The sequence below is a fragment of the Thamnophis sirtalis genome, unplaced genomic scaffold, assembly GCF_051295495.1.
Source record: "Thamnophis sirtalis isolate CommonGarterSnake01/CBP01778 unplaced genomic scaffold, rThaSir2_p1.2 scaffold_6, whole genome shotgun sequence".
Taxonomy (NCBI): domain Eukaryota; kingdom Metazoa; phylum Chordata; class Lepidosauria; order Squamata; family Natricidae; genus Thamnophis; species Thamnophis sirtalis.
Genome location: NW_028261386.1, coordinates 60946667 through 60964748, shown reverse-complemented (window position 1 = coordinate 60964748; position 18082 = coordinate 60946667). Strand labels below are relative to the sequence as shown.

The following is an 18082-nucleotide window of genomic DNA, read 5'->3' as shown; positions in this document are numbered from 1 at the left end:
AATTTAAAGGATATAAGATGGGGAACAACTACATAACTGTCTTTGCATAAGGTGGAGTAAATGGTGTATGCCATATTTCACCCTGAAGCACAACTCAACCATGTAGAAATAAGCCACTTAACCACCATATTAATGATATTGTGTTTAATCTCAGTAAGTGGCATCCTCAGTAATTAAAATAGGAGTAAGCCTTACCAGTACTTGATTCGAAAGACTTCAAGGAATACCAGAACTATAGACTAGACTGCAAAGTAGAAAACATTCCAGAAATGGTGGTGAGAAAACTCTTTGAAGGCTGTTTTATCATACCACTTCAAAAAAACTTGATGCATTTAAACATGATCATGAGGTTACCTTTTTGTGTTTTCCGGGTAACTGGATTTGTTTCACAACAACCTGCGATCCTACAGTCTCCTATCTATTCACTGTATTCATAAAAGTCTCTGAGGCTTAATATATAAGAGCTTTCTAGAAGTAAAAAGAGCCCTGAGGTCAGCAGACAGTTCTTAATATGTTATGCTAATGGTTTTGGTTTTTTTTTATTACTTACAATATTTTAAAAAGGGGGGCAAGAGTATTGACTTTTCTTTGTTAGGTAATTGTTGAAATATGCAATATTTCCCATATTTTTATTTTACTATGCCAATATTTTTAAATAGAGAAATAATAAATAAAACACTTTATTTAAATTACACAAATAGCATATACAAATTATTAGGGACAGGATGTCATGCTATATTATTTTATTTAAAAAAGCAAACATTTTTGTAAATTGTCTGTTTCAAATCGGGTCATTCTTTAATATTTAACTTTGACGTAGGACTATATACTATTCTTAATTATTGATTTTGAAAGATGATAGGAGGAGAGCTGTGGCAAAAGTAATCAGGAGTCTGGTAGCACCTTTTCTGACTAACAGTTTTTATTAAAATGCATAAGGTTTTGTGAACTGAAACTCACTTCAGCTAGTAATGTGCCCCCAGAAGATTGTATAAAATATTTTTAAAAATACAGTATTGCAGGTTAACTCACTGCTCACTGCCAAGAGTTCAAGTCTCACCAGCTCAAGGTTGATTCAACCTTCCATCCTTCTGAAGTTGGTAAAATGAGGACTCAGATTGTTGGGTGCAATATGCTGACTCTGTAAATTGCTTAGAGAGGCCTGGAAAGCACTATGAAGCGATATATAAGTCTAAGCGCTATTGCTATTAACTATATTATATATTTTATATGTGGCCCACAACAAATTGTCTTCAGTCGTTGTGGCCCAGGCAGGCCAGAAGGTTGGCTATTCACAATCTAAGGCATTGAATGGCTAGACTGGTGTAGGATTTAAATTGGGATGAGGTGAGTGAAGAAGTGAGGGCAAGATAAATCAGGCAAACTTCCAGTACTTTATCAATTACCAATTGCAATATATTAAAAATCTCTTGGATTTGTTAAGAATTTCTGAGATAGTCTATAACCTTTTGATATTTGAAAGTACAACAATCACGCCTCAATAGTTGAGTTAAAGTCTCATTTTTCAATTTTTGAGATGTGCTATAAATGTCCTGGGAGAGTAAGAAAGGCTAGTAAAACATCCATCTATAGTAGTTGATTCTGAAGCCTTTTTTAAAAAGACACCAGGGATTTCCAAAAGAGAAATAATTGCAAATATCATACTTATCCATTACTACAGCAAAGCTTTTCTGTAGTTACTTGTGACCGAATGTGTTTTATTCATTCAGGATATTCCTGCCCCAAATTTTCTCTAATAAATGGAGGTTATATGGATTGCAATAGGACTTAGACTTATGTAATGGTTTACAATGCTTTACAGCCTTCTCTAAGCAGTTTGCAGAGTCGGCATATTCCCCCCAACAATCTGGGTCCTCATTTTACCCACCTCGGAAGGATGGAAGGCTGAGTCAGCCTTGAGCCTGGAAAGATTCGATCTGCCAAATTGCAGTCAGACGGCAGTCAGTAGGAGTATCCTGCAGTACTGCGTTTAACCACTGCATCACTGCGGAAGTTTATTTGTATTATAAATTTGTGATTCTCTCATTTTGTAACAGCACAAGGAGACAAATATTGTTATACATGTTATACATTTTTCAAGAAGCTTATCCCTTCACGAACTTGCATTTATCCAGAAGACTTTTTTTCTTTCCTTTTTTTTTGTATGTATGTTAAGATACTAGCAAAGATATGTTCTCTGCTGTGTGTGAGTTTGTATATATGGGATACCATATGCCACATTTAAATTTTTATTTGTTACTCTCACTTCTCCCGTAGCCTGCATCATCAGGAGATGACAGAGCCATGTGTTTTACGTGTAGTGTATGTTTGGTATGCTGGGAGCCAACAGATGAACCTTGGTGAGAATGTAATATTTGAAACATCTGCACTGCTTTCTGTTCTTTATCTAAGGCTTACCTTAGAAACTGGGTTAGATCTATTGATTTAGATCTTTTTGTGACATATTTAGGTTCAGTATTGATTACAGTATTTAAGTAATTAAAAATGTCAAAATGTAGCATAGGATTTTCTGATAGAATTCTTTTAGAATTTAATATTTAAATATTAAATAAATATTTTTCAATGTTCAGTAATACACATTTTCTTTAAAAAAATTTTTTATTAACAAACATGTAAAATACACACACACACAAAACACAGACATACACCACATTTACACAATACAATATAAACAGGAGCTTCCTGTTCTTTATAATAGCAATTATCAATCGATACCGCTCACCTTATATTATTTCCCCTTCTGTTGTATTTCATTTGGATTTCACCATTCTTAACCCTCTTATTTTACTCATAACTATTATTTTTTGAGTTTTGTTATATTCCTTCATTGATTTTTGTTTCTTTCCTCCATCCACCTATACCATTTATCCCATATCTGGTAGAATTCTGATTCTTCTTTTCCCTAGTTAGTTTGTCCATTTCAGCACAATCCATAACCTTTCTTATTATTTCATCTTCGCTTGGAATTAATTTGTTTTTCCATTTCTGGGCAAAGGCAATCCTTGCCGCCGTAATTATATGTAGTATTAAATACTGGATTTCTTTTTTGTATTTCGCAGACATTATTCCTAATAAAAAAACTTCAGGTTTCCATTCTATTTTAACCCCTGTTATTGCCTCCAGCCAATTTTTGAACCTTTTCCAAAAAAATTTAGCCTCCTCACAGATCCACCATAAATGGTAATATGTTCTGTGTATTAATACACATAATTTCTATTTGGGGAGTTTTTGTCATTTCAAAAGAACATAAGAGTGTTTTAAAAAATTAGATTGAATAATGAGATTTTTAGCGAATGGAATGACAAACCAGCCATTATTCCTAATCATCACTCTTAAATAATACTTGTAAGCAAATCATAACTATTTCAGAACCAATGACTTCCTATTATTATTCTGGAACTTAGGGATAACTGATTACATCAATACTTCCTTTTTTATTTTCCAAATTGTCGGTTGATTTTAAGTTATTTATTCACCGATTCACAATTCTGAGAGACAAATGTTGATAAAAAGTATATATTTTTCTAGTAACTCATCTTTATACACTTTCTGGAGCATGTATGTTTACAATTGATTCTCCTAATATGTTAATTTCTTTCTCCTTTCCCTAAAATAACCACTTTTATGCATTTTTGAATTGTGAATTACATCTCAAGATGCTGAATTATGAACGTTAACACGTACCGTAAATCTACTGCAGTACAAATACGTATTATGCGAAACTTTATGTAAACATTTTTCATCAAAATCACAAATTTCACTGCATTCAGGTAAAAATTAAAAGTGAATGAGTTCCTTAATACCCTCTGGATCCATACTATGAAAGATAAGATGGGGAAGTACAGCTTCCTATATCAGCGACTATAAAGTCCCAGAAGGTAATCTCCGTTCTCCAGATAAGATTGTTTGGAGGTACAGAGAGCTGCAGTAGAGGAGTAATGACCAAAAAAATCACCTTTGCTCCTTCTCTGCAAAAGTGGATATGAATAGGGTTTTGCTCACAGGAACTTTGGAATTTATACTTTATCTCTTTAACTTATCTAGGTTAGTGCTTTTATCTTACAGGCTAATTAGCCAAACACCTTAGCTTATATGCAGCAAAATTAGTAATGAGAAAAAAATAATGCTGTTGCATTTTAACACTTATTTTTCTAATTCATTAAGGTCTGAACACGAAAGACATTCCCCTAACTGCCCATTTGTGAAAGGTGAACATACGCAGAACGTGCCCCTTTCGGTCACGCTGGCAACAAGTCCAGCACAATTTCCTTGCACAGATGGCACAGACAGAATAGTCTGCTTTGGATCTGGAAGCTGTCCTCATTTTTTAGCTGCTGCAACAAAACGAGGAAAGATCTGCATATGGGATATTTCAAAACTTATGAAGGTATCTGGTTGTCTAGAATTGTAATGCTAATTATATGAATAAGAATTTGTATCTAAGTTTAATTATGTTTTTACATTTGCATAGGTGCACTTAAAGTTTGAGATCAATGCTTATGATCCAGTAATTGTACAGCAACTTGTATTGTCTGGGGAACAGAGCTCAGGGGTTGATTCAAGAAGACCAACAATAACATGGATAGAAGATTCATCTAGCTGTTCAGATATACCAAAATTAGAAGGAGACAGGTATGATAATATTTGATTGAATGTGAGTGTACTTATTTCTTTGAAAATAGTCATAGTGTACTGAGGTAGAACTATCAGTATTTAGTTCCTTTCAAGAGAACATAGCTTTGTTTTCACAATACAGAAATGTGCCCCCAAAGATGTTACTTTAATTTATATTTGATCCAATATGAAGGGTTTCTTTTTATACAGAACAGTTGTTCTAAAAATACATTTTTGCACTCATACTTATTATTTTCAGCAGGAAATATATTTATTTCATTTATATACTGCTGACATGACTCACAGAAGTTTACAATAATAAGATATTGAAACAAAAGCAGGTAAAGCCCTAGTGGGCTTTATAAATAGTACTTGCAAAGGTTTGTCTTAAAAGCTTGTAGAAATACAGAATGAAAGCTAACATTAAAATATCAACTTGTTTGTAATACAGACAGTAAGTGAAGTACATTAAGAGATTAAGTTCAACATTAATTTTATATGAATTGCAGTGCAATTTAACTACTGTTGTAAGATTTATGCAGAACAAATGAATAGTCCATATTAAAATGATTAATAAATTTATAAAATCTGAGGATGCTAATAACTTCATAATTTATATTAACTATTAATTTAAATTTACGAGTTTCTATTAACTGTTAACAATTAACACATAGAATTATTTATAGAACTTTATTTCTGAAGACTTTTTTTCTTAGTTCAGTTAAGCAACTCTGCATTTTTCTTCTCTTGCCATTTGATATGTCTTAGTTTGAATTATTAATCTAGAAGCCGTATAGTTCATGTTAGTTTATGAAAGCTTAGTTTATCATTTGAATGTCATCAATATAGCTCAATCCTACCTACAGATTGAAAGAACAGACATGAGTTGCCCTTTCCTCCTTTGCCTTTATATATTTCTTGGTTTATTTTGTATTTTTAACAATAGCACTGACATAATATACAGCTTCACAGTGCATTACAGCATTCTCTAAATGGTTTACAGAGTCAGCCTATTGTCCTCAATAATCTGGGTCCTCATTTTATTGATTTTAGAAGGATGGCAGGCTGAGTCAACCTTCAGATGGTCAGGATCGAATTCTTGGCAGTGGGCAGAGTCAGCCTTCAATACTGCATTCTAATCACTGTAGTAGTTGTAGCTAGTACTTAGTTATCTTAATGTTTGAATTAGCAATGCTCGTTTTTCAGCAAGAAGCAGAAACTACATAATTAACACTATTTGCAGCATGTTTTCTCTTGATTTCTCTTGATTTATAAAAAACAGAATATATGTCCTGATGATCTCACTAGTGTGAGAGTTTAATTGACTCTCCTTGATGGTTAACTTGAAGTCCTCAACAAATTCTTTCCCATATATCTTCTAAAGCAAAAATACAGGCTACTTGCTTCTGAATTGGAGGATCATATAGGTTAAATCACAGAATGGATTTAAAATAAGTATAATCATCGTTGGACTCATCAGTAGTTTGCCTAACTAATTTAATTTAATAATCATATAATATGCTGTTATATTAACAGGTTTTAATGCTAAAATTTATGTTTAGAAATAGGTATATTGTATTAAATTGTTTTCTTGGCTTAATTTCTCTAATCTTGATTTTAGCGATGATTTGCTAGAAGATTCAGACAGTGAGGAGCATTCCAGATCAGAATCAGTGACTGGTAGGCACATAATATTTATTATGAAATAGTAATAACATTACTTGCAATTATTCACAATGCTTTTGTCAATAAAGAGTAAGGATTACATACCTTGCAATTAGTCTTAATACTTTGATTTAGAATTAAGAAATAAAGTAACCTGTTTTTTAACATAAGCAGGGCAGAGGGAATGAGTTCAGTGAAAATGTGGCACATAATTCTTTTTCTTCTGCTCCTCCCTGCAATCTTTTCAACAAAGAAGGGGCAGCTCCCAAATCAAGATCCTTTTTAAGGGCTGTCTGATTAAGAATGTCTTCATACTATTCTCTGAGGACAAAATGTATTTGAAACCCTTAAATCTTTTTGGAGGTTGGGGGATAGATCATTTTGACTGCCCCCTATTTTCCTTCAAGGTTGGATCTCTACCACTGATGCTGAAAATATGCATAGGTTTCCTCTTATTTCCGTTTTAGACATTGGATATTTTATCTTTCACTTTAACAGTATAGAAATTATACCTGTTTGTGTGATTATCTTATATTAATACATTATGCAAATGTCTTATACCATATTTTAAATGCATTGCTCTACCTGGTAATTTACTTCTATTCTGTAAATTTTTTAGGTGTCAGACATTCACATGACAAAGCATATTTTTGCCATCCTCAAGCTTAGGCAAGCTACAATTACCTGGTTTGGATAAAATAGAAATATTTGAAGATATCATTAGATGTTGGTTTGTGTGTGTGTGTGTGTATATGTGTGTCAATAAATTAAATAAATAAATAAAATGTAAAGGTTTACAAAAACATAATTGTACTATGGATAAGATCTGGTTTTTTTTTTTTACATTGTATGTTTTATCTTTAAGGACACACATCACAAAAGGAAACCATGGAGGTCAGCCTTGATGTAACTGCTCTCAGCATTCTTCAGCAGCCTGAGAAACTTCAGTGGGAAATAGTTGCAAACGTACTTGAAGACACAGTGAAAGATTTAGAAGAACTTGGGGCAAACCCTTGCCTGACTAACTGTAAAAGTGAAAAGATGAAGGAAAAGCATCTGGAACACCACAACATTCCCTTTCCTTGTTTGTTAGCTGGAGGTTTATTAACATACAAATCGCCTGCTACCTCTCCTGTTAGTAGTAATTCTCAGAGATCACTGGATGATTTAAGCAGGACTCAAGCTGGTAGTATATCAGACCTGGGATCAACTGACAATGAATCCTGTACTAATTCAGAACTGAATTCTCCTCTGGTAAGGAGGACTTCACCTATATTACTGCTTTACAGCATTAAGGAATCTGATGAAAAAGCAGGAAAAATCTTTTCACAGATGAACAATATCATGAGTAAAAGTTTACATGATGATGGTTTTACAGTCCCACAAATCATAGAGATGGAGCTGGATAGCCAGGAGCAATTGCTGTTGCAAGATCCTCCTGTGACATACATTCAGCAGTTTGCAGACGCAACAGCCAGCCTAACTTCTCCGGACTCTGAGAAGTGGAACTCAATGGTTCCCAAACCTGGAACTTTGGTTCAGTGCCTAAGACTGCCAAAGTTTGCAGAGGAGGAGAATTTTTGTGTAGATTCAATCACTCCTTGTGCAGATGGAGTTCATTTATTAATAGGACTGCGGACATGTCCTGTTGAATCCCTGAGTGCAATAAATCAAGTAGAGGCCTTGAATAATTTAAATAAATTAAACTCGGCACTATGTAATAGAAGGAAAGGAGAAATAGAATCTAATCTTACTGTAGTGAATGGTGCAAATATCAGTATGATCCAGCATGACTCACCAGCAGACGTACAGACGCCCTTAATAATCCAGCCAGAACAACGAAGTGCTAGTGGTGGTTATCTAGTGCTTTATAAAATGAACTATGCCACTAGGATTGTGACTCTAGAAGAGGAACCTATAAAAATTCAGCATATCAAAGACCCCCAGGATACCATTACCTCATTGATTTTGCTCCCACCAGACATATTGGATAATAGAGAAGATGACTGTGAGGAACCTACAGAGGAAATACAATTAACTTCTAAGAATGGCAGCGAGAGAGAAAAAAGATCGGAAATCTCTGCTCTTGGGCATCTAGTAATAACCACTCAGGGAGGCTATGTTAAAATATTAGATCTTTCAAACTTTGAAATCCTGGCCAAAGTGGAGCCACCTAAAAAGGAAGGTACTGAAGAATCAGACAAATTTGTCTCAGTAATATACTGCTCAGGCACTGATAGACTCTGTGCATGCACTAGAGGTAAGATTTTCATTTGTTTTTTTAAAAAAATGCTTCATTTTTCCAGGTTTCTCTGTTTATACCATGGGATGTCAACTAGGAAAGAAAAGTCAAAATGGTAGCCATGACAATCTTATCAAAAATCTGCCCTCTTGTTTGTTTGTCATCCATAACTTCCACACATATATGAGTGGAAAGGCTTCAGTCTCGCAGTCACAGCTATTGTCCTGATCTTTTAAGAGGCTTCTCTTCTTTATGTTTTTATTTAAATTTAAAATATTACGTTGTACTATTATCTATTTCAGAATAAAAACCTAAGTTATTTTATGGGTAAAATTAAGGTGAAAAAATGGTGAAAATAAGAGTTCACTTAATAGTATAGAACAAAATAATAATGGATACACAAGTATCTCTCTCTCTCTCTCTCTCTCTCACACACACACACACACGAGACAAAAATAGTACTGAGATTAAAGATAATTTTTTTCCTGAACTAACCAAGTTTGTAAAAATTTGCTTTTGAAATCTTTTTAAGACGTTTACTAATAATACATTGTTGTCTTAGTTTGCACGTACTATTTCCAATACCTTTAAAACTTTCAATTTCTGATCAAAGGTAATGATTTTGTTACCATGATATTTTGTTGTTGTTGTTTTTAAATCTATTACCAGACAATCAGTTTCTGATAAGAAGCAAAATCAAATTTAAATTTTCCACCCAGTAGGGCTTAGATATGTCTAACAACTGCTTTCAGTGCTGGAAATATAACCAAACTCCTACTTTAATTAGTGACTAAAATTTCCTAAATTAAAAAACACTAAATCAAACTTTTAAGCCATGCTCACATATTCAATATTAAGTCCATTCCAAAACATGATTGAGGTTAATAGAGACGCCCAGTGAAGAAGATAAAAACTACTATTGTCATAAGAGTAACACACTTTTAACAAAGAAATCCTGCCTATTTAATTCTTTCATAAAATATTAACTATTAATTTAGCAATATGATTAAAATAAAAATCTGTTTATTTTTATGACAAATTCTTCCCCACAGACCTAAAGGGCATTATTGTCTTTGTATCTGTTTTCATCTGGGTATTTTTTAACATTTTTAAAACAATCTAATCAGCTAAACTGTATGTTTTCCTGGAAATAATAATCTCTGGGTAATAAATAACTGGGCAATAAACAAAACAATAATAGTTTAACCATTAGCTATATTAATTTTATTTTATGAAATATTTACAACTTCTACAAATTTAGATAGAGAGCAGTGGTGTTCATTGAAAAACCCTGAATATTATTTGCATATAACAATAGTTTCCCTTTAAATTCAGCTAGCACATTCCATTAATTTCACAAGTTGTTTCACAATGCCAAGGGTTCCAACACCAGATTGGAAATTAAATGTAATAAAGGACACCTTTAATAAATTCCATGTTGTATTAGTTGAGTGAGCTTGTTATTGTGGTTTTTCTATGTCTATGTAAGTCTGTGGTTACAGTATAACATTTGAGTTTGGGAAACCTTAATTGTAGTTTGCTGTTTATTATTTATGATTATGATGATTCAGTTGGTTTTAAACCTGTCTTCACCACCCTGAGGTGTGATTTGGTCTTTACCAAATGTCGTTTTATGAATAATATCCTAGATTTCCTAAAAAAAAATTAAGGATGCAGCCAATTCCTCTGAGTATACATCTAAAATTATTGGAAGATTTAAGATATTTCTAAAAAAAAATAATCTGTTTGCCCGCTATGTGTAAAAAAATGAAAATTAATTCCACTATAATTGGTATGCATTGTTCCCAAGGAATTTTTTATTAGATATTATTTTACTTCATTGTAAATATGTCATTTGAGAAGGCAATGATTTTCCAGATTTTTCTCTGTATTATTTATGTCCAATTGAACTAATTCCATTTTAGTAAAACTGTTGTGTTGCCTATTCTTCCGATGTTGTTTTAGTTTTAAATCAATAATAGTAATTAATGGCTGCAATCGTTATCTGTTATGAAAAAATCATCTGCTAACCTGAAAGGAATGAATGTCCAAGGAAATGAACAACAGTTCTTGAGCATCATGAGAACTGACAGTCCAAGTAACAATGAAACTGCTGCCAGTGGTATTCCAAGAACAGCTCATCAAAACTTGACCCTCCATTTTTTAAAGAAAGATCATCCCATTAGGAAATATTACTGTGCCATACAACATACTCAAAACCTGATTTGAAGTAAATTTGTCTTGCCCAAGAAAATACACTCCATTGAAGCACTTCGTCAAAATGAGTTTGTGCGTACATGTGCTTAATTTGGACTGTTGTGGACTTCTATTTAAATTCTCAACTCTTTCTTTTAGGTGGAGAACTTCATTTTCTCCAGATTGGAGGAACTTGTGATGATGTTGATGAAGCTGATATTCTTGTGGATGCATCTCTGTCTAAAGTGACGGAGCAATTAACAGAAGGCACAAAGCCTTTATCTAATCCTTCAAGTCCAGGCATTACAGGTAAGTCTTCAATTTTACATTCATGTTTTCAGAAGGTATATTATTTGATTGAAGAAACACAATACAGTACCATTTTAAAGTCTCATAAAATGAGCAGTATGCTTTTTTTTGTTATATTGTGCCTGCCTACTGCAAAAATTCTCATCTGTTTTTGTGCATGTTACTTTTGCAAAAAATGTGTTTTCCAAACTAAAATGAATATTGAAACCTGAACCAGAATGTTCATAGATTGTTTTTCCCAGCAGCAGATGGCTAATCAGTTTTATTTCTAAATGCCAACTAGAGACTCTGTAACATAACATGCATGAAAACATGGTGCCATGAAATATGTATGTGTACTTAGTTCTAGTGTAACTGAACCAAAAGACAAATATTTTAAAAAGTGCTGTAGCTTCTTGTGGAAACTACTGATTTTTTTTGTGATTAAATGTTTTTAAACATCTTTTTATTTTCTAATTACAAAACAGGAGTTGATCTTCTGGTGGACCAGCCATTCTCGCTTGAAACTTTGACATCTTTAGTAGAGCTTACTCGTTTTGAAACGTTGACACCACGATTCTCAGCTACAGTTCCACCATGCTGGGTTGAAGTGCAACAAGAACAGCAACAAAGACGACATCCACAACATTTGCACCAGCAGCATCATGGGGATGCAGCTCAACATACCCGGACTTGGAAATTGCAAACTGATAGGTAAATCATTTTTGAGAGAACATTTGCCTCCCTACTTTATTTAAACATTGAATCTTCTGATATCTTGAGTTATAAATGGAATTCCCTAGTAGAAGCCTTCTTTTATATTTATTATTATTTTAATCCCTGCTTTATTGTTTTTATAAGTAACTCATGCTTGTGAATATACCTAATACTCCTTCCTCCTTCAGTTTTCATCACAACAACAATACTGCGAAGTGAGTTGGATTGAAAGTAGGTCAAAGTCACCCAGTCAGCTTTCATGCCTAAGGCGAGACTAGAACTCTCAGTTTCCTGGTTTCCAGCCTGGTGCGTTAGCCACTAGAATAAACTGGATCTCATTTGTATTATATTACATATAAAAACTGGAAGGTGATGTGTTCTATAACTTGGTTTAAAATCCAAAGTTTCAGGTGGCCTACATCTATATAGAAGAACGATGTCCTAGAGCAGTGATGGCAAACCTTTTGTGGCTCGCGTGCCAAAAGCGGGGGGAGCTTCCCTGAAATCTTCTGAAGGCCCCTGAAGGCTCCGGAGGGCTAAAACCGGCCCTACGAGCAACCCGGAAGCATATTCCTGAACTTCTGGTTTGCCCGTAGGGCCTGTTTTTTACGCTTCAGAGGCTTCAGGGAAGCTCCTGAAGCCTCTGGAGGGCGAAAAATGGCCAGCTGACAGGGCAACACTTCACGTGCCTGGACAAATGACTCCATATGCCACCCGTGGCACGCGTGCCATAGGTTCGCCATAACAGTCCTTGAGGTATACAAACATTTCAAATTTGAACCATTTCAACTCAAAATGTCATGTATCCTAGCATGTTGCTTTTCATTTTAGAAGTGTTCTGAGTTTAAGATACTTTTTTAAGATTTGCAAAATGAGCAGACCATTTTACACTTAAACATGCTGTGTAAAACATTTGAAATTGGGCATTTTTAATCAAAATGAATGCAAATTCAAAATGTTCTAGACATTCCTAAAGATATTTCAACTTGAAAATGTTATTGTATCTTATGTTATTGAATTAGATAGACTTTAAAAATTAGGTTCATACTAAAAATAGTGAGAAAGTTGTAAACATTCATATTTTATTATTGTACAGATGAAAATAAATTGGAGCTTTTTATCTCATTGAACATTATTTTCATTTTTTTTTCTTTGTAGCAACAGCTGGGATGAACATGTCTTTGAACTGGTTTTGCCAAAGGCTTGTATGGTGGGACATGTGGATTTCAAATTTGTTTTGAATTCAAGTATCACAAACATTCCACAGATTCAAGTGACTTTATTGAAAAATAAAGCTCCTGGCTTAGGGAAAGTTAATGGTAAGAAAATAACTGAACAATTTGCCTTCAGTAATATTTATATATTTCAAAATGGCATTATTAAACCATCAGTAGCTTGAACATGTTAAAGCAATGTCAAATGAAATGAAATCCAATGGGTGAACAGTGTCCCATGGTGAAAAGTTCAGAAAGCAGTAGGTATCACTGCATGTCAAAATGAGTTTTATCCTTCAATAAATATTTTTACTTGTTTTAAGAATGAGGAAATGTTATAAATGCTAATTTTGATTTTGATACTTTTTCTTTGTGTTGCAGGAATTCATTTCAGTTCTATTTTTAAACAATCTTTTTTATTTTCATTTTATTAGCATTTTACAGATGATATAATTTGTCTTGATACTATTTAAGTAACCAAGAATATTGTGAAACTTAAGATTGAGGATAACGTGGCAATTCCCATTTCTCAGATTTAACAGTTTGCTAATAATTGCCTCACAAGCCCGCTGGCATTGGTGATCATAGAATTAGTAATTAAATCTGTTTTAATTTTTATCCTTGCCCTGCTTCATTCTTAGAGCGTAGGTCTTGGTGTACCACTCAAAAGCCAAGAAATTCCAAGCACCAATTGTTTCAAGGTTCATGATAGTTTTAAAATATTTTTAAATGTTTCTATAACACATTCACAACATATTATGTGATAAAATTATGCTCCAAAAGAGATTGTGCTAATTTAAAAAATCTGAAAGTGTTTTTTTCCTATGTATTTGTTCTCCAGAAGCAGCTGTAGATAGACAGATAACTTTTCCTCTATCACCAGCTCATCATGAAATGGAAAGAAATGGAAAAACAGGGTTGGATGATTTGAATGAAGAAATGCAAAACATGGATGTAGAAGAGTCACAGTGTGAGTTTTGCTGAAGTATAACATTATTTTAAATAGAGTTGCCACATAGAAATTTGCTAGATAAGTTTTAGAAGGAAGTCTAGTGAACTTTTGCTTCTGGGTTCCATTAGTAGTTTCTTCTAGTGCTTGTCTTTACTGATTCAAAAAGGAATGGTTTTAGGCCCTGGATGTATGTTACATTGTTAGTTGAGATGTTTGTTTGCTAAGATATTCGTTTATTTAATTAATTTTGTTATTTTGTTCTTTGGTTTTAACCCTGTAGTCATCATTTAGACTTACAATTTTGAGAACAGTGGCTGTATAAATTATATAAATCATAATTAAGTAACTAAATAAACTTAGTTTCTCTTATTCTGGGATCCTGCTTATTACTGGTTTTACCAACTAAAATCTGCTTTACCTCATTCATTGAAATATGAATGAATTTATTAGAATGAATTTTATTACTGTATATTTATTCTGATAATCATAGTTGGTAATCAAATACTGGAATTTCAGAAATCCTTCCATAAACAATTCATTCAAGTGCCACTATTTGCCAGAAAGAACCATCAGAAATTACTGTAACTCAGAACATCAAAAGAATGGAAAGGTCTTATTGGTTCCTTGAAAACAATTCAGGAAGGGATTACAGTAGTCAGATTACAAATGCCACCAAATTTTACTTCCTGTTTGATAAGTTGGTAACTTTGAAAAATAATTTTCTCTAACAGACTTGTCCCACTGAAAGGAATGCAAATCCTGATAAATTGCTACATAATCACAAAAAAACAGTGCAACAATAATGAAGTTCTAGAAATAAAATTTGGCACATATTGTCCTGAAGCTTTATATTTCTTTATTATATTGATGCATGAAGAATTGTTGTTACTTAGTGGTATAAAAATTACAATTTGAATGTCTAGTTAGAGGAGGAAATTGATGAAGCTGTCCACTTCATTTAAATGCTAATGTTCCAAGGAGATCTTAGTTTATCCTAATTTTAAAATAAATTAATGAACATTGGTATAAACTGAATGTCTAGCTCTTAAATATAATCATGGATGTATTATAAATTGAATGTAAGGCCACATTGTATGCTAGCATTTGAGACAAAATGTGTTAATTTTGTAGTTGTATAAGAGAAGTAACTTTCTAAAAGCATTAGGCTCATGAATGATAAATTTAAAAGACAAATTTGATCCTTCCATGATTGTACATACTACAATCATGGAAGTACTGGAGACAGTTCTGTTTATAATGAACTATGAAAAGAAAAATAGAAATAAAACTTTTACAAGAAACTTTTCATTTAAATGGATAGATTAAAAAAATAACATTAAATAGCAAAGTATGTCAAGAGTTGGCTTTTCAAGAATATACCCTACTTTCAATGTTATTCTTTTAAAAAAAATATTTTGTATGTATAAGGTTGCTATGATCAGTGTAATTTTACTTTTTTATACTTTTTTTAAAGGCCTTCGGCTATGTCCCTTTTTAGAGGATCACAAAGAAGATATTTTGTGTGGACCTGTATGGTTGGCTACTGGACTTGACTTATCCGGACATGCTGGAATGTTGACACTCACAAGTCCAAAGCTTGTAAAAGGTAATACTCTTGGCAGAATATTTTGGAGAACAAAATCTAAAATGTGTGTGATGATTTTTTTTTAAAATGATTAGATACAGACCTGATATTTAGAATTGATTCCTGACATTTAAAATGTGAATATTTTTCTGGTAAAAAGTTGGCCAATAATTGTTTCTACTGTGAGAATTAATTTATTTTCTTTATATCTGTTTTATTCTAGGCATGGCAGGTGGCAAATACCGTTCATTTTTAATCCATGTAAAAGCTGTGAATGACAGAGTAACAGAGGAAATCTGTAATGGAGGAATCTGGCCTGTTTTAAGGATACCATCTCTGAAACCTCAAAATAACAAGGGACATTCACTTGCATCACTTTTAGCAAAAGTTGCAGCAGGCAAGGTATTTAAATGATATATTTTTTTGTCCAAAAAAAGGGCATGCATAGCCTTTAGAAGGCTTGTAGAGTGCTCCTGTGGGTGGGTGGGGGCAAAAACAATACAAAATGGCCCATTTTTCGTGAAAACAGGCCCCCAGGAGCACTCTGGAAGCCGCCTAAAGGCTATGCACAGCCATTTTTGCAAAGGGGGCAGGGTTTTGGCAGGCCAAAAATGCTGTATTCAGTGTATAAGACACACCCAGATTTTCACCCTTTTTTCGTGGGAAAATGGTGCATCTTATACTCCGAAAAATACAGCATCTGGTGAACTATCCATTAGCAAAACCGTAGAATCAAGTAGTCTTGGAATTGGAAACTACCATGGAAGTCATTTAATCCAAATACTTGCTCAGAGCAACATCCATTAGATTCCATTGACAAATACTATTCAGCCTCTGTTTGAATATCTCTAGAATTTGTTCTATTTCCAGAACCGGTACTTTTAATCCTTTGGCTAAACATATCCAAACACTAAAAGCTGGCTGAGGAATTCTGAGAGTTGAAGTTCACAAGTCTTAAAATTGCCAGGGTTGGAGACTCCTGGTTTAAGAGATAGTGGGATAGCTACTTGTCCTGATCTGAACTGTCTGATCTTATTTATGTACTCCAAAATAGAGTTATGCGTAATCAAAATTAACCACTGTTGTAACCTCCACATAGCAATTTTACTGTAATCTAATGAATAATAGAAGTTTCAAACTAACATTCCTGGCTAGTCAGGAAGAGGCTAGGAAATAAATGCAGGAGCTATTGCAGTGTGTTCACAACACACTAACATGCTTAATATGACATACAAATATTATCATTATACTTGTCAGAATCTGATATTCCTGATAATATTCTTAACTGCTGAACCTAGTTTAAAATGATATGCAAGCCTAACATGTAGGACAGGGGACAATTTTTGATAATATCACTATATTGTTTTCTAGTCATTTCCCTTTATGTAGTTGATAAAATAAGCAACATACTAATTTCTCTCTCTACCTCTCTCCTTCAATTTTTGATAGTTCTATCTTCATGCTTGCATTATTAAGAACATTATAATGTATAATACGCTTACATATTGAGGAACATAGTAGAACTTGTATATTGATGTTTCAAATTTTTATATAATGCAAGATTTTCAAATTCTGAGAAAATGTGTTTTGGTATTACTTGATAATAATTTAAGTAAATTTCATACCCTGGCAAAATGAAAAATACTTGTATGCATCCAGAGTATGACTTTTCAAATTCATGAATTGTTATTTTTTTAAAACAGGACAAGTCTTCTAATAAAGCAGAAACCAGTACTTCCTCACGGAAATCTGACAACCTAAGAGGATGTGATTTGCTGCAAGAAGTATCTGTAACAATTAGAAGATTTAAAAAAACATCTATTTCAAAGGAAAGGTTAGTTGGTTATCAGTGAGTATATTTCATAAATACATTTTTAAACACGCATTCAAAAAGAATGTAGGTTAATGCATTATTGATATTATTATATTGAACTGCATTGTATCTCAAACAATAATATATAAGATAGGCTAACTATATTGAATATAAAAATAAAGATTTCATTTTAACTTGTTTAATTTAATTTAGATTTAATTAAAATAATTTAAAAATATATGGCAAATCTTCATTAGAACAAAACTTTTTTCCTCTCAAGTCAGATTTGACAATTATACTTACATGTCCATGCAGTTTTATAGACAACATTTTGAATAGTTTTTTTGCTGGTGCCTTTCTACAGCTGAGATAGAGTGACTGAATCAAAATCACCTAATTTTATGCTTAAAGCAGGACTAAAAATCAGAATGTCCTGCTCCTAGTCCAGCACTAAACTGGCTCACTCTACAAGTGGTGCTTGACATGACCAAACTGGAACACTAAATTTACATTGCTAAACAAGGCAGTTAAGTGAATTGTGCCCTGTTTTAGGATATATTTTTGCCAGTAAAGCAAATCATTGCAGTTGTTAATTGAATCACGTGATTGTTAAATGAATCTGGCTTTCCCCCATTGACTTTGCTTGTTGGAATCCAGCTGGAAAAGTTACAAATAGTGATCATGCATGACCCTGAGACATGGCATCTGCCATTAAATACATGCCAGTTGTCAAGTGCCTGAATTTTGATCACCTGACTATGGGGATGCTGCAGTG

The 18082-nt window shown here is 33.2% G+C and overlaps 1 protein-coding gene across 12 annotated transcripts in view; it reads left to right on the top strand.

The window, feature by feature from the left end:
* The window catches only part of BIRC6 (baculoviral IAP repeat containing 6), a 148626-nt gene that overhangs the window by 16633 nt on the left and 113911 nt on the right, over positions 1-18082 (top strand). For 6 of the 12 annotated variants that reach the window (XM_087717964.1, XM_014059002.2, XM_014059053.2 and 3 more), the window contains exons 6-17: positions 2278-2360; positions 4186-4408; positions 4493-4653; positions 6257-6315; positions 7166-8560; positions 10898-11047; positions 11515-11740; positions 12902-13062; positions 13799-13927; positions 15384-15515; positions 15718-15896; positions 17198-17343. In XM_087717964.1, the coding sequence (XP_087574090.1) occupies positions 2278-2360; positions 4186-4408; positions 4493-4653; positions 6257-6315; positions 7166-8560; positions 10898-11047; positions 11515-11740; positions 12902-13062; positions 13799-13927; positions 15384-15515; positions 15718-15896; positions 17198-17343 (3044 nt within the window). The remainder of the gene's footprint in view (positions 1-2277; positions 2361-4185; positions 4409-4492; positions 4654-6256; positions 6316-7165; positions 8561-10897; positions 11048-11514; positions 11741-12901; positions 13063-13798; positions 13928-15383; positions 15516-15717; positions 15897-17197; positions 17344-18082) is intronic. The other 6 variants (XM_014059009.2, XM_087717963.1, XM_087717962.1 and 3 more) reach the window with 3 other exon arrangements.